This window comes from Camelina sativa, chromosome 3 (assembly GCF_030686135.1).
Source record: "Camelina sativa cultivar CO46 ecotype springtype chromosome 3, ASM3068613v1".
Taxonomy (NCBI): Eukaryota; Viridiplantae; Streptophyta; class Magnoliopsida; order Brassicales; family Brassicaceae; genus Camelina; species Camelina sativa.
Genome location: NC_141882.1, coordinates 12,443,505 through 12,465,978, shown reverse-complemented (window position 1 = coordinate 12,465,978; position 22,474 = coordinate 12,443,505). Strand labels below are relative to the sequence as shown.

The window sequence follows — 22,474 nt, the reverse complement described above, 5'->3', positions numbered from 1 at the left end:
TATTATCAACACTGTATTTCTGATTTGCAGACGTACGGATATTATACCCTCATTCCTCTCTTCATAAATATCAAAACTTTGGATCGAATTCACCAAAATTGAAAACACAAAAGCAATGAATTTGGATCAGAGAATATGGCAAATCATTCACTCTGCCGAAGCAGATCAGACTGGGTGTCACAAAACATTAATGCCATCTCATCATATCCCATTACATAAAAGATTATTAATAAAAAAAAATATCATAAAAGAGTGTCTTTGAGAGAATCAGACCAAAAATAGTCAATCACCACGTTGCATTCCATCGTAATGGATGCAGATTAAGACTGGGGCGACAATTTCATATCATCACTTTCCCTCAAAGATTGCATAAAAACACACACACGAATATAAAACTAATCTGAGCAGACTAAGCAACATATACACACAAACAACACCTAATTCGCTAACAACCACATCATCTAGATAGGAAGAAAAAAAAACAAAACTTTCTAAGGCCGCCGATGATTTTTTGGTTGAAGAAACAAGAGTTTAGGGTTTTCGCTTTATATAGAAGCAGAAAGTCTACTTAGGTTTTTAGGGTTTCTCTCTTCAAGCACCGCTTGAAAATATGGGTATCCTCGGCCCATGTTCAACTTCCTTTTACGATTCAATAGGCCCAATATAAGGCCCATAATTCGTTCGTCTCCCTCACTCTGTTCCAAACACACTCCCCAGAGAGAAACAACAACACGTTAAAGATTCGAAGTGATCGATCGTTTACGAAATGGGGTTAAGCTACTTAGCTTCCAGAACATTTCGACCAGTTTCTCGTATTCTTCATCCCCATAACAACACTAGTTTCTTTCTCCGCACCATCTTCTCAAAACCATAGCTTCAATCTCCGGAAACCACCACTGCTGTATCTCAGCAGCTTGAGCCGACGTCGATTCTTCCTCTTCAGGCGTGTGAGGTAGCCGGAGTTGATATCCCGAGGTTTTGTTATCATTCGCGGTTGTCTATTTCTGGAAACTGTCGGATGTGTCTTGTTGAGGTTGAGAAGTCTCCTAAACCTGTGGCGTCGTGTGCCATGCCTGCACTTCCCGGTTAGTTCAATAAAGTTTTCATTTTTATGGAATTTGGATTCCAAATGCTAAGGGATTGGTGTGATCATTGATTATTAGGAGAACATGGGACTTAATGTTTTTAGTTGTATGCTCTTTGACGATTCAATGGTTACAACTTACACGTAATTGTGGTTATAATACTAGATTTGTCAGAGTCTTTTTAACAGGGATGAAGATTAAGACTGACACACCTATAGCAAAGGAGGCGAGGGAAGGAGTGATGGAGTTTCTGTTAATGATCCATCCTTTGGATTGCCCAATATGTGACCAGGGAGGAGAATGTGATCTTCAGGATCAGTCTATGGCTTTTGGATCTGACAGAGAGTTTGCTCGTCTCTTTTACTGATCCCCTAGTTACAGTTAATTAGCTGTGTATCACAGGATGTTGCTTGTGGCATTGTGTGTTGTTCTTACTAGGAAGCTTTTCTAATACATATTTGTTTGAATTGTTCATGTGTACACACAATTGATTCTCTAGATATCTGTAATATAATAAGTTTGGAAAAGAACAAAAGAGTGATATGGATTTTGATTTATTGCTTCTACTTTGCCCTCTTTTGTTTTTGTTTTGAGGGTCCAACAACAACAATACTGAAACGTGAAACTAACCTACGATATAATGTAATCAATAAGTACATATGTATGAATGATTGTGTTGTAGTATAGATTAGTTTGCGTAATCATTTCGAACCCTAAGAAAAAGGGAAACATGATGGGATAATAAGAAGGAATTTGTAATCTATGACGCAAAGCAAACGAAGGTCTTTTAACTTTACACTCGGACGTCCTTCAGACAGCGACTCTATTTTTTACCAAACCCCTCTCTCTCTCTTTTGTTTTGTTTGGGCTCATCAAAGACATCAAACCAAAATATTGTAGTTCTCTATTTTACTAATAGAATTTGTTAATTTTATTGACAATTGAGCTAATTTTGTAGTAGTACAACATATTTCAATAGATTTGGTTGAACTAACTCTTTTAACCAAGGAAACACAAGAAAAAAAATGTACAATTTAACTTTGGTAAAATGCGAATCGAACCCAACTATTTTTAGTACACAATCTACAAGTGACGTCCGTACGCAACTGTCACCTATGGCTATGGGATTTTTTAAGTCAATGTCCTAATAATCTTTTCAAGAAATCAAAATAATATCTAAATTCCAAAAATGTAATTATATATCCGGAGAAAAAGTACATATATTCCAAGTTTTATATGCCTTCTATTTACGTCACACCTAAAATTTACTTGTATATTTTTTTCAATTTTTTTTTTTTTTTGTTTCAACCACATAAAAAGAGCAATACCAATGACCATGTCAAATTTGGACTTTCATAATATTATGAACTGAGCTCGATATAATTTATAACAGGATTGAATCAGTCACTGCAGTTTACAATATTTTTTCCTTTCTACAATAGTAACAAATCTTACCACTTAACGTATAAGCAGAATATTCATTTCTATATTATTTCTCCTATGCTGGATTATATTTTAGACACTAATTTGGGTTATTCAAAAGTTACTGGTTTATCTTATAAAAAGATTCATGGTATTAGCATTATGGCATATGCTTCAAGATTATCCTGACGTAGTGACGTGTCTTCGCAATATCCTCTTTTTCTAAACATCACCCAAGCCGTAAAGCAATAAGACTAGAAATTTGTGGATCAGATTAATTTTTAAAAAACTAAGTCTATGATATTAATCCAAGTGAGCCTATGATGTTAACCCCTTATTAATTTTTCTTTTTGGATTCTGTACTATATTACTACTATATATATTATAGGTCTAACGTGAAGAAATAAAACTAGCAATAAAGAATAAATAAAATAATTCAAGGGGACCAGTTATATGATGCAGTGTTATCTAAACTTCTTAGCAAATTACTATTGTTTAATTTCTGTAATTAACTATAGCCATCATGCTGACTCGGTCATATTCATTGAATTTCACTAATCCTCTATTAATATACTTCTAAAATGGATATATCAATGTTTTATATTCCTCTTAACATGTTTTAAATTCATTAAACAACGCTTCGAATCCATGAATATCATTAAGCAATTCATCTTACAAAGTAGTTGTAATCAGCACGTATCTTCGTTACGAATTATAGGTCCGGAAGTGTATATATGGATGATAATTGGGGGCTGCATTATTTTCTTCATTCTGTGGACGATGACTTGACATCTCAATTGTTATGGGGCTATATAAATAGAAAACATTATCTATATTTATCCAAGGCACTTAAAAAAAAAATCTTATTCGACTTTTCCGACCTCCCCGCGTATAATTTGTCTTGTGTCTGTTACGCTCGATACTAAAGAATAAAAGATGAATACATTTCAATCATTGATCTGAGATATATATGGGAAAATGATAAAACTATATAGTATGTTTGAAATAAACTCCGTCTAACCAACTGGTAACGTATCATAAAGATGTAGCATTCTTGGTCAAATATAAGTCTACTTGATGGTTGGGTATGGCGAGTGATTCTATCAACTAGTACTATAGTTGTTTTATCGTATGTATAAAATGTATTTATATGTAAGATGTTACACTAAACTATATAACCTTTAATAGAGAGATTGTGAGTCGTTGACTATGTGCCTCATCATTCGTATATTACCTTTGGATAATATACACTTAGTCAAATTAAGCAAACATATTGGCTCCGTTTCTATCCAACTGCGATAAAAAAAACTAATAATAATGGAAGAAGCTACGAAGAATTTATGGGTATGATTTGAAACTTTATTAAGCCAATCAATTATATATTTTCAAAATTTAAAATTGTTAAAGATTAAGATATACATTAACTTTTTGTTTGCTCAAAACAAAAGTTTATCTAATCTTATAATATATGGATAATCTCTTGTCGAAAAAAATTCATGTAAACCTGAAAAAATAACAAATATGGAAATGCGAACATGGATTAAAATTCCGTAATGATACATACATATATTGTACATGCCAAACGAATCTAAAATATTTAGTTGGGATATCCATCAATTATCCCATTTACATTAGTAGATAGTAGTAAATGTGTAAGGATTAAATAAAAAGCATGATACGTATTTATGGATAAAGTTACTGTAAAGATTATATAACAGAGATAAACACGGAAGTGTCAAGATCATACTTACTTGCAAAAAATAAAATAAAAAAGTGTATTTTAAAATAAATAAATAAAAAGTTGTATTGAATTGAAAAATAAAAAAGAGTTAAAATGCAAAAAAAAAAAATCGGACTTAAAAAATGTATTTAAATACAGTTAAGAAAAAAAAAACTTCTTCAGACACATCAATCATTCTCAATCCTTCTTTCTCTCTCTCAAATTTTTTTTTTATTTATTTTATTTTCTTCCTCTCACATTATTATTGTTTCTTCTCTCTCTCTCTCTTCTCTATTAAACCCCCAGAAAAACAAAAATTAAAGAGACAAGTCCAAATTTTCTTCCTTCTTCTCTCTAATTTTATTTTTGTTGTTTCTGTGCTTAGTGGGGGGGTTTTTTTTTTTTTAATTTTTGTTTGGTTGGTAGAGAGATTCTTCTCTTTTCTCTTGTTCGTGCTTCGTTTGTATCGGTGATCATCGTCGTCGTCGGTGTTTGGTAACTGCACATTTTTCAGGTATTATTAACTCTCTCTCTCTCTCTCTCTCTCTCTCTCTCTCTCTCTCTTACCTCTTCACTTTTTCCCATTTTTGATTTCTGGGTTTTTGATGTTTTTCTTCGCCAATTGATTGCTTCTTTTTTTTTTTCTGGGTTTTTGTCTATTATATAAGTCTAAACCCCTTCTTCTTAAATGGGTTTCTTCTGCTCTTTTTGTTTATGTCGGCGATTACGATCATTACTGTGACTTTAAAAAAAGGTTTTAGCTTTTTGATGATCGGAGCATAGAACAAGCTAATTTGGTTTAGTTTCGTGTGTTTTTTTTTTTAACCAAGCAGCAGTTCTGTTTTTCTTTGATCTTTTGATTCTGATTTTCTTTAAATTTGCGACTTTTAGTTATTTGTATTGAGTTTTCAAGCTCCATTAATTGACTGTTGTGTTTAGTCAAATTACTCAACTTTACTTCAGCAGCGAACAAGAACAAAAAAAAAATATAGTTTACTTTTTGATCGGAGCTTTTTTAGAGTTTGGTTTGTGTGCATCATCTTGTATTGCTCAAAGTTTTTGATTTCTTCCTTTGGATCAATCTTTCTTGCTTGCATGTTAATTTTTCTACACATGACTTGAGTTTTTTCTTATGTGTTGTTCACTCTTGTAGCTTGTTGATTAACTAAGTATATATGTCTGATCTGTGTCAAGTTTTTTATGTATTTGGTTCCAGTTTGAATATGATATTATAAATGTGAGCTGATGGGTTTGTTTTTTTTGTTTTTTTTTAATTTGCAAAGCAGATCAAAGAAAGAAGTTGCTGAAATGGATATACCACACGAAGCTGAGGCTGGAGCTTGGGGGATCCTCCCTGGGTTTGGTCGTCACCATCATCCTTCCAGCGATGCTACTTTGTTCTCCAGTTCTTTACCTGTTCTTCCCCATGGAAAACGTACTAACCAAATTCCCTTAGATCTTTTCACATATGGGACATATACATATCTTCCTCTCTTTAGCTTACAAAGTTTGCGTTTTTTTTTCCAGTGCAAATGAGTGATAACAGAGATAGTTTCTCAAGGATAGATGATACGGCTGTTTCTCGTGCAAACAAGTTTCACGAAAGTGTTGATGACGTTGAATCTCATTCCATTGGAAACCTACTTCCTGATGAAGAAGATCTATTGACAGGGATGATGGATGAACTTGAACTGGGCGAGATACCAGATGCTGATGATTTCGATCTTTTTGGTAGCGGAGGAGGAATGGAACTTGACACTGATTTTAGGGACAACTTGAGCATGACTGGTCCTCCAAGATTGTCCCTTTCAAGTCTTGGTGGAAACGCAATTCCGCCATTCAATATTCAAAATGGTGCTGGCACAGTTGCTGGTGAGCATCCTTACGGTGAACACCCCTCGAGAACATTGTTTGTCCGGAATATTAACAGTAATGTAGAGGACTCTGAACTCAGAACTCTCTTTGAGGTATCTTCAACTTATATTGACCTTACACTGTTGGATTTGTTTTAACAAACTTACTCTACAGACACTGATGGGTTATGTTTTGTGTTTTTTTTTGGTGATGTGGCAGCAATACGGTGACATTAGAACGCTCTATACTACTTGTAAGCATAGGGGATTTGTCATGATATCTTATTATGACATTCGTTCTGCTCGGATGGCTATGCGGTCTTTACAGAATAAGCCATTAAGACGGAGAAAACTGGATATTCACTTCTCAATTCCCAAGGTTTGCTAGTGGTTTTTTACTGCTTTTTTAACTTTGTCAACGATTCTTGTTGCAGCTCTAAGTTGCTTCTATTGTACCTGTTACTATGTATCTGTAGGATAATCCATCTGAGAAAGATATGAATCAGGGGACATTAGTGGTTTTTAACCTAGATCCTTCAATTACTAATGATGACTTGCATGGTATTTTTGGTGCACATGGCGAGATCAAAGAGGTGTGTTTAGATATCTTTCTGTTTATTTTTTTATGACAAAAATAGTGTGTTTGATACTGTGGAGCTGGTTTGAAAGAAGAAGAACATCCATTTTAAATACTGTTTTTTCCTCCTGAAAACCAGATAAGGGAAACACCACATAAGAGGCATCACAAATTCGTCGAGTTTTATGATGTTCGAGGTGCTGAAGCAGCATTGAAGGCATTAAACAGATGTGAGGTTGCAGGAAAACGTATAAAGGTTGAACCTAGTCGCCCTGGAGGAGCTCGTCGAAGGTTTGTATCTTTCTTGGGTCTGCTACATACAATAATTAATGCCATTATATTTCTTACGTCTGATCATTAATTATTTGCTCTACTAGCCTGATGTTGCAACTTAACCAAGAACTTGAAAACGATGATTTGCATTACCTACCTATGATTGGTTCACCCATCGCAAACTCTCCTCCAAGTGAGTATATTTTTATATGCTTCTCTTTAAACAAAATTGTAATTTTGACATCCTCAAAGGCTAAAACTGTTTGATTTGGTGGCAGGTAACTGGCTGCTGAATAGTCCTGTGGAGGGTAGTCCACTTCAAAGTGTACTTAGTAGGTCACCCGTTTTCGGGTTAAGTCCTACAAGGAACAGCCACTTGTCTGGTTTGGCGTCTGCTCTAAATTCACAAGGACCAAGCTCGAAGCTTGCACCCATTGGCAGGGCTCAAATTGGTAGCAACGTCTTCCAACAGTCATCACCTTTGTTCCAAGAGCCAAAGCTGGATAACAAGTACACCGGAAATCTCTCTCCTTCTGGTCCTTTGCTCTCAAATGGAGGTGGAATTGAGACGTTGTCAGGTTCAGAGTTTCTCTGGGGAAGTCCTAATACACGCTCTGAACCTTCAAGTTCCTCGGTTTGGTCAACATCATCCACTGGGAATCCACTCTTCTCAGCTCGGGTAGACCGATCTGTTCCGTTTCCGCATCAGCATCAGAATCAAAGTCGTAGTCATCATCACTTTCATGTTGGCTCTGCACCATCTGGTGTTCCTCTAGAAAAGCATTTTGGATTCGTTCCAGAGTCTTCAAAGGACACTTTGTTCATGAACAGTGTTGGTCTTCAAGGAATGAGCGGAATGGGTATCAACGGTGGAAGTTTCCCGTCAAAAATGACAAATAATGGGATCATTAACCCTGGAAGCATGGTTGAAAACGGGTTTTCAAGTTACAGAATGATGTCTTCACCAAGATTCACCCCCATGTTCTTAAGCAGCGGTCTAAACCCAGGACGGGTCACCTCTGGCTTTGACGGTTTGTATGAAAATGGAAGGCCTCGTAGAGTCGAGAACAATTCGATCCAGGTTGAAAGTAGGAAACAGTTTCAACTTGATTTGGACAAAATTCTTAAAGGAGAGGATTCTCGGACCACCTTGATGATTAAAAACATTCCAAATAAGTAAGATTTTCTTAGCTTTATTGTTACTTATACGGTACAGCCAGATTCCTGATTGAGTTTCTTTCATGATGTTATCAACAGATACACCTCAAAGATGTTGTTAGCTGCGATTGATGAAAAGAACCAAGGAACTTACAACTTTCTCTATTTGCCCATTGATTTTAAGGTAAAAGATTCATTAGTAATTCAAAGTTATGAATTCACTAACTGATCCAACGCGCTGTTAATAACTGTTTGGTTTGCAGAACAAATGCAATGTTGGCTATGCATTCATCAATATGCTCTCTCCAGAACTCATCATTCCATTTTATGAGGTATCCTTCTCTCTCCAATTTTCATTTAAGATATTGTTAAATTTAGTTTAGATCACTTGGATAACGAATTAACAGAAACATCCATTTTTGCAGGCTTTTAACGGGAAGAAGTGGGAGAAGTTTAACAGTGAGAAAGTAGCTTCACTAGCATATGCTCGGATACAAGGAAAATCTGCCCTTATAGCCCATTTTCAGAACTCAAGCTTGATGAATGAAGATATGCGTTGTCGTCCTATTATCTTCGACACCCCTAACAATCCAGACACTGTTGAACAGGTAAAAACATTACTCTTTGATCTGAAACAACTACAATCCAGATGATCCTTAAGGAAGTTAATACTGCCTGCATTGTGGTTAGATATGATCTTTAGACTTGTTATGGTGTTTTTGTTTTTGTCTTTTATAGGTTGTTGATGAGGAAATTAAGAATGTGGATCTCCTTGACTCTCAGCTCGATGATGATGGCAGAGAGAGAAGCTGACACAAGAGTTTAAGAAGACTTTTGAGTGTTGTGATATGGCTGTTTTTTTTTTCCTAAGTACTAATTTTAACCGTACATATTGGTGAAAAGGCAGAGTTAACTGATGCTGATGCAGCACCCTGCAGAGTGTGTTTTCGATTTGCAGGTTTGAAAATGCTGCCTGCAGCTGTGGGAGAGTATTTACTCTGTTTTCTTTTCTTTCTTCATGTTTTTTTTTGGTTCCATGGAGTATATGTAAAAAGGAAAAAACCATGAATACTCGGTTTTATGTGGGTATTATGTTGTAACTCTTGTTACTTCTATTATAAGCTTTGGCAATTTGTACAGTAAGAAAAAAAAAGAGTGCTCTCAAATCTTTTGTATTTTTCTTGTTTTTTTTTTTCTTCTTTCAGTCTTGTGTATTTTTATTGATAAAATAAGTCAAGTCTAATCAACATGATAACAAAAAGATAACAAGGATATAAACAAAAAAACAAGGATATAGCAAAAAAAATAAAAGAACGTACATGAAAGGCTGAAATCAAAGAACATGATTGAAAGGCTGAAACTGAAGGACTTATGTCGGCATCAAAAACTGGCTTATCACTCGAATATTTTTGGTAGAAAAGAGAAGTTTCAAAGCCAAAGTAAATAATCAATTGAGTATGACAGTATTTTTGTATTAATTAATTGTAAACTTTAAAAGACAAAATAATTAAGATTATCTTTGATCGACATGAATTTTTGTCATGGTGCCATGAACTAGATATGTTAAAGCTGACATGGAATCATCCTAGGTGCGGTGGATTTGCATCTGAGTTGATTCCAACGGTGGAGATTCAAAGATTCTTTGTTTGATAGTGAAGGACTCTCGTTTTCCAATCACGTGTACACTAGGCTCCACTTTTAAAAGCATTTTGCCACGAAATCCACACGTCCCACGTAACCATCATATTTAACAGAACGATCACTCCGTCATCCTTCCACACACCACACCATCGTGCTACTAAACAATACACATGGCGAGTCTCTGTCTCTCATCGTCCCGAGTAGTTTCTCTCCACCACCAGAAACCTTTTCTCTCTTTAAAAGTACTCCGGCCTCGTTCATCAGGTCTCTCCGCCGGTATAGGTCACGCTACTACGGGTTCTGTTTCCTTCAATCCGTTAAGGTATATATATAGAGATCTCACTAGAAGAAAGATACGGTTTCAAAACTCTCAAACGGTATAGCTTTTGATTAATTGTTACGAGTCGTTTTTGTGTTAGGTTATTGGCTGATCGTCATCGAACCAGAACCGCTACGGTATCGACAAGGGTTGAGAAACGGCAAAAGAGAGGATCGAGCTTGGTGTGCTATGCTTCTCCCGTTTCTGTATATAATCTACAATGGATCTCAGCTATTTCTTGCATGTATGAGATGACCTCTCTCTCTCTCTCTCATTTACTGTGATTTTTCTTAACACCATGATGGATGATTGTGTAGTTTCCTCTGTTTCGTATATGATTAATGTCAGCACTATAACAAAGATTATTCTAATCATGGTGTTAATTTCTTTTATATATATAGTGCGTTGATTCTTGCAAGGGGTACTGGTATCCAAAAGTCCGTTGTTGTTCCACTATTCGCTCTACACGCACCATCGAGCATTGTCGCCTGGATTAAGTAAGCCTTTTAATGCTTGTTGCTTTTTGTTATGCAGTTTCTCTTTTTGTTTTGTTGTTATTATTCTATACGTACATGAGAGAACTTGGCGTGCTCTCTCAGCCATCTTGAAGCTTACTAATTAAGCTTATGCATCTAAATTGTAGGGGAGAATATGGCGTTTGGGCAGCATTCATCGCGCTTATTGTTCGACTGTTCTTTACTTTTCCAAGTTAGTGTTAGTCGTCTTTAAGTAGGTTGGATTACATGCTATGAAATTATAGTAAGTCTTATAAAATGCCTTTGTTTTATAGGTGAACTTGAGCTGCCATTCATTGCATTACTCTTGGTGATTGTTGCGCCTCATCAAGTTATGAGCATAAGGTTAAAGAATATATCTTAAAGAATGTAATGTTTTGTTGTGATCATCATCAAGGTTATATTTAATCTGAGATTGATTATTACTTGCCAGAGGGAGGCAAGAAGGAGCAATCATATCATTAGCAATCTCTTGTTTTCTGGCTTTCCAACATTTCTCAAAAGCAGGCAGCTTGGAGAAAGCATATGAGAAGAGTTCAGTTCTTGCCACTGTAGCCATTATTGGTGTCACAGTTGTATCTCTTCTTTTCTTGTTATAAACTTTAATTTGATCCTCCACAAAAAGACTCTCATCTGTAAAAAAATCTCTGTACCAATGTGCTCTAAATGCTGATACATTAATGTGATGATGCTTGTATTTGGTCTTTACAATTTTTTTTTTTTTTTTTTTTTTTTTGTCAAAGAAACGTAATATCAAAATAAACTAAAAATGATTTTAAAAGAGCAATCCATATCCTAAATTATTGAACAACATGGGATATTAAAAAATATTTTGCCATGTTCTGTTGAATTGAATTGGGATATTTTAAAGCTGACGTGGGAATCGTACATTGGATTTGATACCAAACAACGGTGGAGATTTCAGATTCTTTGAAGTATTTGCCGCGAAATCTACACCGTCCACGTGACGATCATGTATTAAAATGATTAATATTTAACGGAATGATCACTCCGTCATCTTTCCACCACCGTGTTACTAAACAAATACAATGGCGAGTCTCTGTCTCTCATCGTCCCGGATCGTCTTTCTCCACCACCACAACCCCTGTCTCTCTCTCAAATTCCGGCCTCGCATTTCGAATCTCTCCGGTCTAAGCCACAGTGCGAGTGATGTTTCCTTCAGTCCGCTAAGGTATATATAGATACTCTAACAACACGCGATTTCAAATACTCAAACACTTGGAATTTTGTTTTTTGTTTGATTCGTTCTGGTTAGCAGGTTATCGTCTGATCGTCAGCGAACGGCTTCAGTGTCGGCCAAGGTTGAGAAGCGGCGGAAGAGAGGATCGAGTGTGGTTTGTTATGCTACTCCGATGTTGTCTGTTCATAATCTACAATGGATCTCCACAATTTCTTGCGTGTATGATTGATCTCTCACTCTCATCGAACTGTTGAAAAATGCTGATCTGTGAAATTCCTTAGAAGTTTAGCTCCATTTCGGATGTTGTAGCATTTTCATGAATTCCTGCTTGTGTTATACTTGTTTTCACTGTCTTGGAATCATGTGTGGAAGTGAAATTGGGATAGATGATTGTGTCAGTTCAATGTTATTATACTGAATGGTGTTTTATTTTTGTAGTGCATTGATGCTTACAAGGGGTACTGGTATTCATAAGTCCTTTGTTGTTCCACTATTCGCTCTACAAGCACCATTGGGCATTGTCTCCTGGATGAAGTAAGCTTTTTCTTCATGGCTGGCTTTATGATCATTTACCTATTCTTGTGGATTTTGTTCCTTTGTTTTTTTTTTTTTGTTATGCTGGATGAGAGAACTTTGCATGTTCTTATAGCCATCTTGAAGTCATTAAACTTAAAACTCCGGCATCTGATTTGCAGGGGTGAATATGGCATCTGGGCAGCATTCCTGGCGCTTCTTACTCGACTGTTCTTCTCTTTCCCAGGTTTGTATTTGTCTTCAAGTAGGTTAGGTTGTAGGCTATCGAATTCCAGTACTGGATTTTTCTGTTCAACTGCCATTTACCTGCCTTTGTTTGTAATTCTTAAAAATGCCTTGTTTATAGGTGAACTTGAGCTGCCATTTATAGCATTACTCTTGGTGATTGTGGCGCCATATCAAGTTATGAGCATGAGGTTAGAGTCTTACGAATGTAATGTCTTTGAGATCAAGGAATTCTTTTCTTTAGTCGAACTAATTGAATTCATATACATGCAGAGGGAAACAAGAAGGGGCTATCCTTTCTTTAGCGATCTCTTGTTTCCTGGCTTTCCAGCATTTCTCACGAGCAGGCAGCTTGCAGAAAGCATTTGATCAGAATTCAGTTCTTGCCACTGTAGCAATAATTGGTGTCACAATTGTATCGATCCTTTTCTTGATATAACTATGCTCCTTGACAAAAGGAATCATCTGTAGAAATCACTGTAACAATGTGTATGAAGACACAAGAGATAATGTCCTGTTTTATTTGCTCCATTTCAGTACTCAATTCAAACGTGCTTGCATTTATCCGCTCGTTATGAGAAGCTTGTATGTGGCACTATTTGCTGCTAACAGATTGATATTTTAGTCGCGTATGATTTCACAAGGAACTGGATCAAAACTTCTACTTATAAGATCATGAGTCGGAAAGTGCATATAAAGGATATTGTCATCCTTTTAGAAACTGTTTGGAAATGCTGCAGGTATCATGGAGCTAGTCTGTCATTGTCGCTGTGCCTACCTGTTTTGGAATGCTGCAGGTAAGTAGCTACTTGAAGTAGCTTTCATATTATTTTCTGTTATATCTTTGTATAATTAATCATGTCTGACATTGCTTTTGTATTTTTTAACCGTTCCCTAAGTATTTTATTTTCTAAAACTGAGGAGAGTTACATTATGCTTAATGTGTCTACAAGAATGTATATATCCTAAGCCCTTTGATTTTGTAATATCTCCTACTAAATAAATATACTTTCAGTGATGAACTATAGCAGTACAACAAATGGTGAGAGTAAGGTCTTGGATTCAAATCTTCTTGCTGATCACGGCTGCTTTCTCAAACTCCATATATCGTGATGGTAGGTATGGATAACGCGCCTCATAATTCGCAGAGAATGATTAAACCCTGAAACCGTTTAAAGATAATTTTCCCTGAGCAGTGGCATTAGTATCCCAACTGCTGTAAATATTGAGAGAAGGCTATGTGACACATGTGTTGCTGAACTTGGAAGCCCTGTTGGCTCTGCCACGCCGAATGGTGGTCCAGGAGCAGTTGTGCCTGTAGTTGGAGTTGTTATAGGGGGTGGGTATGTAGATGATGGTGGGGAATTAAAATCTGGTGGACTCATTTGACTTGGTGGGCTTGTGCTGCATTTGGTAAAAAAAAAATTACTGTTATTTTTTCACTTTTTGGCAGGGTAAGGCGCTAGTTTAGTTGAAGGAGAAACATACCTGACTGTTCCTGATGATGATGAGAAGTGACAGCTTCCTTTACCTGGAGCAGTATAACAGCAGAGATGAATACCAAGTCTCATATTTATCTTTAGTATAATAGGCGAAAATTTACACATTAGAATCATATGGTGGGATAGTATTCTTAGGTTCATGAACTGATTCTAGATACTCAAAACAATCTATCAGTTGTGGAGGTCTCAAGTAGCTCATACACCTCATGGAGGTAACAAAGACAAAGGAAACATGGATGCTGTGCAGGTAACTTAATTCTAGTTTCCTGGCTCTTATGATTAATATCTTTGTAGACTTGTGCATAAAAATTCTAATATGTCTTACTTGGATCTGTGCTGGTAAGTTGGGCTGCCCCTCCAAAATTGCAGCTGTCTGAACCAGGATGCTTCTGGTAATAACTATTGAAAGCAAAGGAAGCATGATCACGAATAGTGTTAGGCTCGTAACAGGCTGCACCTTGTTGGATCTGGCCACAATCAGCTCCTCCATACCCACATGCGTAATCCAAAGCCACCTGTAATGATGTTGGCGAAGCATTTGCTTTCGCTATACACCACTGGCCACTTCCCCCTGCACCAGTGTCACCACCACCGCCACCACCAGTTGCACCACCACCTCCTGCACCGGTGTCACCTCCTCCTCCGCCACCAGGTGCACCACCACCATAACCGCCGCCACCTCCTCCGCCTGCACCGGTGTCACCACCTCCACCAGGTGCATTACCACCACCGTAACCACCACCAACATCACCACCACCACCTGGAGGTGAGGTGCCATCAAGTGGCGGGTAACCACCGGTTGGTGTGGTACCATCAAGTGGTGGATAACCTCCAGTTGGTGTAGTTGTTGGTGTAGTTGGACTTGGGAATGTTGAGGTAGGCGGTGATGGTTGGGTTATGGTTGGTGTGGTGGTACTACCACCGGGAGCTGTAGGATTAACAACTGGTATATCACCTTGTCCTCCCTGACCCTGAGCTATGACATCTAAAGCTGAAATCAATCAACACAATAATCAGGTAAGTTCGTTGCATCCTTTCATAACAAAAAAATTTCAGACTCGCAGGAAAGCAAACAAATCTTATTCAATATTCTATTGTATTAGATACAGAGAGATTACGTGAAGTGATTAGAAGAAATATAAGCATGATGGAGAAACATCGAGAAGCTATACGGTGAGTCATTTTGTTTCCGTTTTCGGTGTAGTTGAAAAGCTTATGATAGAAAAGAGAGATAGTCTTCAGGTAGTTCTTTGGATATGGTAGAGGAAAGAAAGAATGGTTGCGAAGAAGTTCCCTCTCAGGTGATAGATATATGTTATTATAAAGATGAAGAGAAAAGAGAGAATCATAGAATCAAAGATTTCTTGGGATGGGAGAGAGAAGGGATGCGAAGACATGTAGGAGAGAATATAAGAAAACTTGAGATAGGAGAAACTAGGAAGCTAGAAGAATCGGCAAGCAAAGAGAAAACACCATAAAGAGGAAAAGGTATTTACAGATAAACTTATAGTACATGAAAAAATATATAAGAAGCTCCTTCTTTCTTGGTGGGAAACTTCAAATCTCATCATCTCCGACTGATAGTAACTAAGATCTGAGATGGGAATGTGGTGAAAAAGAGATTTTACAAAAATAACTCGAACTAGTTACATATTTTTACTTAATTTCTGTCTTATTGATTGTATCAGTAGCAAGATTATGACATATGGAGATCATAGCTCTCTCACCAGATACTTTTTAAAATCAACGCTAATATTTGGAGCATTTGAAGATTGTTTTGTCATAAAGCTAAGCTAGGAGAGGTCCTTTTTTAACTGTTGCATGTCGTACTAAATCGAACAACACCAAAGTCCAAAGACTTGTAGGTAACTGAAAACAATGAAAAGGTAAAGTGTTTCCTATGAAAAACATAAGGACTCTGCTTATTAAACCCAGTTGCGATTCTCTCTCTCTCTCTCTTTATTTGTTTCTTCCCTTCTAAATAAGTGTTTCTTTTTCTTTCATTTGTTTCTAACCTTTTCTGTAATACAATCTTTCTGGTTATTTGTATATTTAGAAAGTTCATGTGCTTAACTTTGTCCAAAGTTGTAATCCAAAACTAGTAATCTTTCATATGAAGCGATATAAATCCAAATCAATCGTCACTAAAACTCCTTTCTTATCATGTGTAGATTGATTCATGTCTGAGAGAGCTAGTATTAAAAGTATCCAACGAAAAATATTGGCGTAGAAATACGGATGATGTCACACACACAGACAGAGAAGAAGTTTTAAAAAGATTGATACATGTGGGTTGTTTGCATTTGCACATGTAAAAAATCTTACATTGCGCTCATCTTTACATAAATTCAAAATTAGACAAAAGTACCATGTCTCAATCTCGTTAAGTGGTTTTGGTTCGGTTTGATTATGAGACGGATGGTTTAAACCGGTCTAGTAATTTAACAATTTTGAAAAGGCAATTGAAAAAAAATAAAAAAAAAGGAAAAGAAACAATTAGGTGAAAAAAATCTCTCGAGAGGGTTTCACATTCATTCTACAGATATATCATCTCTCTCTTCCCGTCTGCTTCCGTTCTTCGTCTTCGTCTTCTTTCGTATTGTCGCGAGACTAAAAGAGAGAAGCCACACAGAAAAGAAAAAAAGCTTTCGTTATTTCGTTTCAGATCTAAGAGAGGGAGGGAGAGAGAGGTAGAGAGAGACAGCTTTTTTTTTTTTAAAGGCGGATAAAGATGAGCAGCAAGGTGGGCGGCGGCGGAAGTGCCGGAGGGAGGAAAGCTAATAACGATATCCCTTCAGGGTCTAGAGAAATAGTAAAAAGCTTGAAGGAAATTGTAAACGCTCCCGAGGCTGAGATCTATGCTATGCTTAAAGAGTGCAATATGGAGCCTAACGAAGCCGTTGCTCGCCTCCTCTCTCAAGGTTCATCCTTTTATTTTTAATTTCCCCCCCCCCCCCCCTCAATCCTCTGTTTGGTGAAGAAAAATAGGGTTTTTATGTATCCTGAGGAGGTTTTCTCCGAAATTGACTGATTACTCTTGAGGGTTTCTGTTAGGGTTTGATTGGGGTTTTGTGATTCTGAATCGACCAATGTTTTGTTTTTGTTCTTCTGCATTATGCTCATTGTTCTAAAGTTGTTGCAAGTGTCAAACTTTCTAGCTGGTTTTGGTTTCTGATATCATCTCACCTTCTTAGTTCGTTCATGATCTTTAGTTTCTCCCTGTGCAAGGCTTGTCTTTGTTGCTGTTGGCGTCTATTACTGATATTGATACTTATTTTGTTCTTCTCTCTATTTCAGATCCATTTCACGAGGTAAAGAGCAAGAAAGAAAAGAAGAAAGAGGTGAGTCAATCGTATTCTTATGGAATAATAGACCAAGGAAGTGCCTTTTGGTGTTCAGTCTTTTGCATTTTAAACGCAAACTATTGGCACAATCTGTTTATTAGTACATCCTTAGACTATGTGTGATAACATTTTGTTTCTAGTACATAATTTCGACATTGACAGATTTACTGATGTTGAAACATTGTCGCAGTGATTTATACCTGACTCTAGATATTTTGCTGGAATAAAATGAACTCTAGGTTTAGCTAGTTTATCATGTACTAGTAACTGACTCTAGATGTTCAGCTGGAATAAAATGAATTCTTGTTTTTGCTAGTTATCATTTTGATTAACTGGAATTTTGGTGATTTAATAGTGTTTCTTTTTCTATTCAGACTAGGGATACACCGGATTCTCGGCCTCGTGGTGCTAATAACATGTATAACCGTGGTGCTAGAGGTGGTTCTGATCGTTATAGCGGGAGAGGTGGATCTACCCATTTCAGCTCTACAGGTATAACTATGATCACTTGTATACATAAGATTTAACTGTAAGAATCATGCTTATGTGCTTCTGTTGTTCAGATTCTGGAAACTACCAAGGAAAATCTACAAACAAGAAAGAAAGTGGACCACAAGGTTACACAGCTTCTTGGTCTTCTGCTTCTGGAGTGGCGGACCACCATCAGACACAAAACAGGTTTTCTCTTGAGTGGCTCTCTTTTTTTTGGGAGTTTGAATGCAGATGGAAAAAAATCAGTGGAAGTTTTGTGTGTTTGGTATTGAATTACTTAGTAACTCTGTTGATTTTATATGAATTATGGCTAAGGTAGGTAGTAGAATATCAGAATTATGTATACTGGTTCATTGCAAGTCTGTATTTTATGAAAATCTGAGCCAGTAACTAGAGAATCTTTCACGTACAGCTTCTGTTTTATTAACTAGAAGCAACAAAAAATCTTAATTTTTGGTGTTGTATGATGAGGTCAGATATGGTTATTGGTTTTTCGAGATCATGTATTACAGTTGAATGCGTGCTCCATAGTCCTTCATTTTTTCGTTAGACATTTCACTTTTGTAGCTTTTTTTCCCCTTGAAATATGTGTTGTACATGATTTTTATTTGGGTCTCATGTATGCTGTTTATCTTTTGCAGTGATTCCGTCGCTACGGAAAATAAATTGTCATCTGTTACCTCGGGTGATGTAATATCATCATCACAGCCGGCTTCTGGACATCAAACTGCATGGTTTGGCGCTCCAGGCCAGAGGTCTATGGCTGACATTGTGAAGATGGGTATACCACAGAACAAGACAATGAAGCAAAATGTCAATATGCGTTCTGAGATAAGTCATGAGCATGCAGCTAGCGCAAATCAGCAGGTCCCTGTTAGAGATGAATGGCCATCGATTGAGAAGCCAGTGGCACCTCGTACATCTTCTGTATCAGTAGCACCAGCAGAATCAGAGGTATGCAATGGTCCAGCTGAATTCCAATCCGATAGAGGAGAGCAACATTTGAAGGACCGGTTAGAAAATATACATTTAGCAGAAAATGAACCTTCTGAAATTCGTGGAGTCGATCATGTGCAAGCTGACTCTGTTCAAGAAGATGACTCTGCAGTTTCATCAGAATTTGATGATAATCCATATCAGACACAGAACCATCCAGTAGAGCACCACAAAGGTAATATTTTTGAATCTTTCTAATATGTTTCCCATTGTTTACCTCGAATATACATGCTGGTGTGTGTTGTCTGGTTTTGTTTTTATATTGAAGGGTATATGTTTATGCTGTGAATGACTATGTCTTTTCATCAATTAAATCACAGTGATTGCTAGTGTATGCAATTATGGTCAATTTTTGTTTTTTCTGTTCATGTTGGGGTGGGCTTGTGTTTATTGATCATAGGAATACAAATAGGCTTATTATCCTGCTGGGGGTGATGAAATATTCTTTGTTATTTGGTTTGTCCTGAAACAGTAATTTTCTGTTCTTTTTTTCTAAATCATATTTTGTTGGTAGAGATTTTCAACAGAATGATATTTTAGAGAATCAGAAGCTTATGAGGATCTTTTGGTATTCTTGATGGGTTTTTTTTATTCACTGTCTCATTATTACTTTTCAGATGAAGATGATGTTTCGTCTCGTCCAGCCAATTATCAACAACAAACCGTAGATAGTCATGATCAAGAAGCCTCACATGAAGAAGATAGACCTGCTGTTGTAATTCCAAACCATTTGCTAATCCATACAGAAGAATGCTCGCAATTAAGTTTCGGAAGCTTTGGAGGTTTTGGATCAAGACCTTTGAGCAACAACGTAGAAGAGACTTCTGATGTAGCTCCACAGATTGAACATTCAGATGCAAGGTATTCCGTTACTACTGTTTTTTGTTTTTTCTAATTTTTTATGGGTTTTTTTCTTTTATAACGTACTTACCAATATCTTACTTGTTTGCAGAAATACTGAGTACTATGGCGATGAACATCTTGAAGGTACAGCCAATGGAAATATGGTCCACGCACCTGCTACTGAAAATTATGATGATTCTTTAGAGTCGAGGCGAGAGGTTTTGAAGCAAGAAAACTCTGAGGGCGCTCAGGAGCACCAGTACACATTTGCTCAGTCTGAGCCAGGGTATGCGTATGAAAATGCTAAGCAGCAGCAGATGAATACTGTATATGATGCCTCACAGACAAATGCACAGAATCAGATGCATAATCTTGCTTCGTTATCAAATGTGATGGTAAGTTACCTGTGCATTGCTTTTCATAGCAGGACCAAATTTCGAAGGTTTTGAAAATCCTAAGTATTTGTGAAAGCTTCTAAAAGAATCTCGTTAATATTTTTGCTGAAAGAGCTCTGAAGTGATTCCCATGTAATCTTGAATGTTAACATTGGTTCTTGTTCGTTTTTGTATCAGCAGGGGTATACACACTCAGTTCCCAATGCTTTATTTGCACAAACAGCACAAAGTGTGAGGGAACTTGAGTTCCAGTATTCACCTTTCTCAGTTGCACAGTCTCTGCAGTCAAGAAATAGCAACAATGCTTCATCACTTAGTGGCCAAAGCATTTCCATGCCAGAGGTAAATAATACCTTTCTCTTTCTCTTAGCTTTTATTATTGAGAAGTAGTAATGTATTGTTAGTTGTCACATAGGTACTGTTTTGTTTACGTAGCCAAAGGCAGTAGTTATTTCAGATTCGAAAACTAAATTTCGAGATTCTGGATTTGGCTTTAACCTACTTGTTGGCACAAAGTTAGATCTTGAGGGATCTAGAAGAGGGGTTAGTATGATTTTGATTTATATGCTTTTACATTGCAGGCTCTCCGAGGCAGTGGGATCCCGGCAACACAGGCAGCTCAGCAAACCTTACCTAGTGCTAATATCGCTACTGGACCAGCTCTTCCTCAACAGCTTCCAATGCATCCCTACTCTCAACCCACATTGCCTCTAACGCACTATGCAAACATGATCAGTTATCCTGTTATGCCTCAGAACTATCCATACATGCCATCCGCTTTCCAGCAAACATTTGGTAATAGCTCATACCACCAGCTAGCTGCCTCATTGCTTCCGCAGTACAAAACGAATGTCTCTCCCGGTAATTTGCCTCAGTCTGCAACGGCGCCTGCCTCCGCTTATGGATTTGGAAACTCAACCAATGTTGGATCTGCTGCAAGCTTCCCTCTTAACCAACAGTCTGCTCCTACCGGTACAACACTTGGTTATGAAGATGTTCTTAGTTCTCAATACAAAGAGAGTAATCACTTACTGGCACTTCAGCAGCAGCAGCAGCAACAGCAACATCAGCAACAACAGCAGGTACCTTCTCGTTTATGTTCAATTCCTTACCATTTTTCTTTTGGTTTCAGACATGAACCATTTGATGACGTTTTTTTCTATTTTGATTTAAATTTTCAGAACGAAAACTCGGCGATGTGGCATCACGGTCATGGTTCCAGAACCATGTCAGGTGTCCCAGCTAACACGTACTACAACCTCCAAGCACAGCAGCAACTACAACTACACCAGCAACTACAACAACAACAACAACAGCAGACCCAGCAAGCAGCGGGAGGATATCGCCAAGCTCAGCAACAACAGCATTATGGATCTCATGGATACCCAAATTTCTATCAGTCCCAAACTGAAATGTCACTCGAACGCCAGCAGCAAAGCCCTAGGGATGGTGCTGGGTCTCAGGCTGGTCAACAGTCGAATCAAACCCAGCAGCAGCTCTGGCAAAACTCGTACTAAAAATAAAGAAAGAGAGTGGATTTTTCAGCTTCTTTCGGTTATAGAGAGGTTTGTGTGGCGAGTCTGAAGAGGAAAAATATGGGTATGTTCTGGATGTAATTTATCATCATCGTTTGTCTCCTCTGTTAACTTAGGGAACACACAACTCTGATTTCATCAATGCAACTTAAGAAAGGAAACTTTTTTAACTCTTGCCTCAGTACTTTTCTTGTCTATATGTTTGAATGTTAAAACATCATCCTAGCTTTGGGTCTCAACACCATTTTTTAAGCTTGCTCTTCACTTTTTCGCCATTGGTTAGCTAAAAAGCAGGTTAGAATTTGGAAACCCTCCAGCTGTATAAATAAGTCAATGGAGGAATTGTGGACAACAACGTTTTGAATTGATCCAATCTAGTAATTTTTCTTGGTAGCCAACATGTGAGCGTCGAGTCAAGTCAATACTTTGAATGTATCGTATGATATTGACTTATTGAGTTATAAAGTCTTTAAAGATAGTAAAAGGAAAGAACTTAGTAAAACCACTAAAGCTCAGTAGATCACTAGTCTGAACCTCGACAGCCTCGGGCACGATGACCGACTGTTAAACAACATTCCAATTGGTAGACATCGGAATTGATTTCGTACTAGGCGGACAAAGACCATTGCGGTCTAGAGATTACTAACAGACATCACACAATTTAATAACACTAGAGAAAGTAAAAAACATCAATCAATTTCAAACAATCATTATGATTTCTCGTACCTATCATCCACAAAGCTGGAATGATATTTTGGTATGAATATATGATTACGCATTTCCTTAAAGTTTCAATAGACTTAATTACATGAATAAAATACACTCAAAATTTTTCCAAATTCGC

General features: G+C 37.2%; 5 protein-coding genes, 1 long non-coding RNA gene and 2 other non-coding genes across 11 annotated transcripts; 5 read left to right on the top strand and 3 right to left on the bottom strand.

Moving 5' to 3' along the window:
- Positions 1 to 123: 123 nt before the first annotated feature.
- On the bottom strand, positions 124 to 209 carry LOC147946843 (small nucleolar RNA snoR4a). The gene has a single exon (XR_015595738.1). It is a non-coding gene; the product is annotated as a small nucleolar RNA snoR4a (small nucleolar RNA).
- Positions 210 to 264: 55 nt separating this feature from the next.
- On the bottom strand, positions 265 to 356 carry LOC147946842 (small nucleolar RNA U31b). The gene has a single exon (XR_015595734.1). It is a non-coding gene; the product is annotated as a small nucleolar RNA U31b (small nucleolar RNA).
- Positions 357 to 4,406: 4,050 nt separating this feature from the next.
- LOC109124475 (protein MEI2-like 5) lies at positions 4,407 to 9,399 on the top strand. 2 transcript variants are annotated; one of them, XM_010501153.3, is made up of 12 exons: positions 4,407 to 4,741; positions 5,514 to 5,662; positions 5,755 to 6,194; positions 6,301 to 6,459; positions 6,557 to 6,673; positions 6,797 to 6,948; positions 7,035 to 7,123; positions 7,209 to 8,106; positions 8,188 to 8,272; positions 8,352 to 8,420; positions 8,514 to 8,696; positions 8,827 to 9,399. In XM_010501153.3, the coding sequence occupies exons 2-12, from the start codon at positions 5,536 to 5,538 to the stop codon at positions 8,899 to 8,901; spliced, it is 2,394 nt and encodes a 797-aa protein (XP_010499455.2). In that variant the 5' UTR covers positions 4,407 to 4,741; positions 5,514 to 5,535; the 3' UTR covers positions 8,902 to 9,399. The 2 variants fall into 2 exon arrangements, with proteins under 2 accessions (XP_010499455.2, XP_010499456.2); XM_010501154.2 differs by having other exon boundaries at positions 4,409 to 4,741; positions 5,511 to 5,662.
- Positions 9,400 to 9,679: 280 nt separating this feature from the next.
- LOC104776973 (cold-regulated 413 inner membrane protein 1, chloroplastic) lies at positions 9,680 to 11,269 on the top strand. Its single transcript, XM_010501152.3, has 6 exons — positions 9,680 to 10,051; positions 10,149 to 10,292; positions 10,450 to 10,545; positions 10,692 to 10,756; positions 10,839 to 10,908; positions 10,997 to 11,269. The coding sequence occupies exons 1-6, from the start codon at positions 9,900 to 9,902 to the stop codon at positions 11,160 to 11,162; spliced, it is 693 nt and encodes a 230-aa protein (XP_010499454.1). The 5' UTR covers positions 9,680 to 9,899; the 3' UTR covers positions 11,163 to 11,269.
- A 7-nt stretch (positions 11,270 to 11,276) lies between these two features.
- Positions 11,277 to 13,087, top strand: LOC104776972 (cold-regulated 413 inner membrane protein 2, chloroplastic). The gene is made up of 6 exons (XM_010501151.3): positions 11,277 to 11,755; positions 11,843 to 11,983; positions 12,203 to 12,298; positions 12,460 to 12,524; positions 12,645 to 12,714; positions 12,797 to 13,087. The coding sequence occupies exons 1-6, from the start codon at positions 11,613 to 11,615 to the stop codon at positions 12,960 to 12,962; spliced, it is 681 nt and encodes a 226-aa protein (XP_010499453.1). The 5' UTR covers positions 11,277 to 11,612; the 3' UTR covers positions 12,963 to 13,087.
- A 308-nt stretch (positions 13,088 to 13,395) lies between these two features.
- On the bottom strand, positions 13,396 to 15,279 carry LOC104778938 (uncharacterized). Its single transcript, XM_087503467.1, has 4 exons — positions 15,144 to 15,279; positions 14,351 to 15,016; positions 14,012 to 14,054; positions 13,396 to 13,927 (listed from the first exon to the last, which is right to left on the bottom strand). The coding sequence occupies exons 1-4, from the start codon at positions 15,205 to 15,207 to the stop codon at positions 13,696 to 13,698; spliced, it is 1,005 nt and encodes a 334-aa protein (XP_087359593.1). The 5' UTR covers positions 15,208 to 15,279; the 3' UTR covers positions 13,396 to 13,695.
- Positions 14,906 to 16,175, top strand: LOC147946841 (uncharacterized). Its single transcript, XR_015592135.1, has 3 exons — positions 14,906 to 15,042; positions 15,129 to 15,513; positions 15,714 to 16,175. It is a non-coding gene; the product is annotated as an uncharacterized LOC147946841 (long non-coding RNA).
- A 21-nt stretch (positions 16,176 to 16,196) lies between these two features.
- On the top strand, positions 16,197 to 21,800 carry LOC104776971 (uncharacterized). 3 transcript variants are annotated; one of them, XM_087503453.1, is made up of 10 exons: positions 16,197 to 16,946; positions 17,323 to 17,366; positions 17,744 to 17,861; positions 17,933 to 18,047; positions 18,503 to 19,032; positions 19,475 to 19,718; positions 19,810 to 20,095; positions 20,273 to 20,437; positions 20,677 to 21,177; positions 21,277 to 21,800. In XM_087503453.1, exons 1-10 carry the CDS (start codon positions 16,757 to 16,759, stop codon positions 21,610 to 21,612), a joined length of 2,529 nt encoding a protein of 842 aa, XP_087359579.1. In that variant the 5' UTR covers positions 16,197 to 16,756; the 3' UTR covers positions 21,613 to 21,800. The 3 variants fall into 3 exon arrangements, with proteins under 3 accessions (XP_087359579.1, XP_087359585.1, XP_087359576.1); XM_087503459.1 differs by having other exon boundaries at positions 16,478 to 16,946; positions 20,276 to 20,437; XM_087503450.1 differs by having other exon boundaries at positions 16,502 to 16,946; positions 20,677 to 21,800.
- The last annotated feature ends 674 nt before the right edge of the window (positions 21,801 to 22,474 follow it).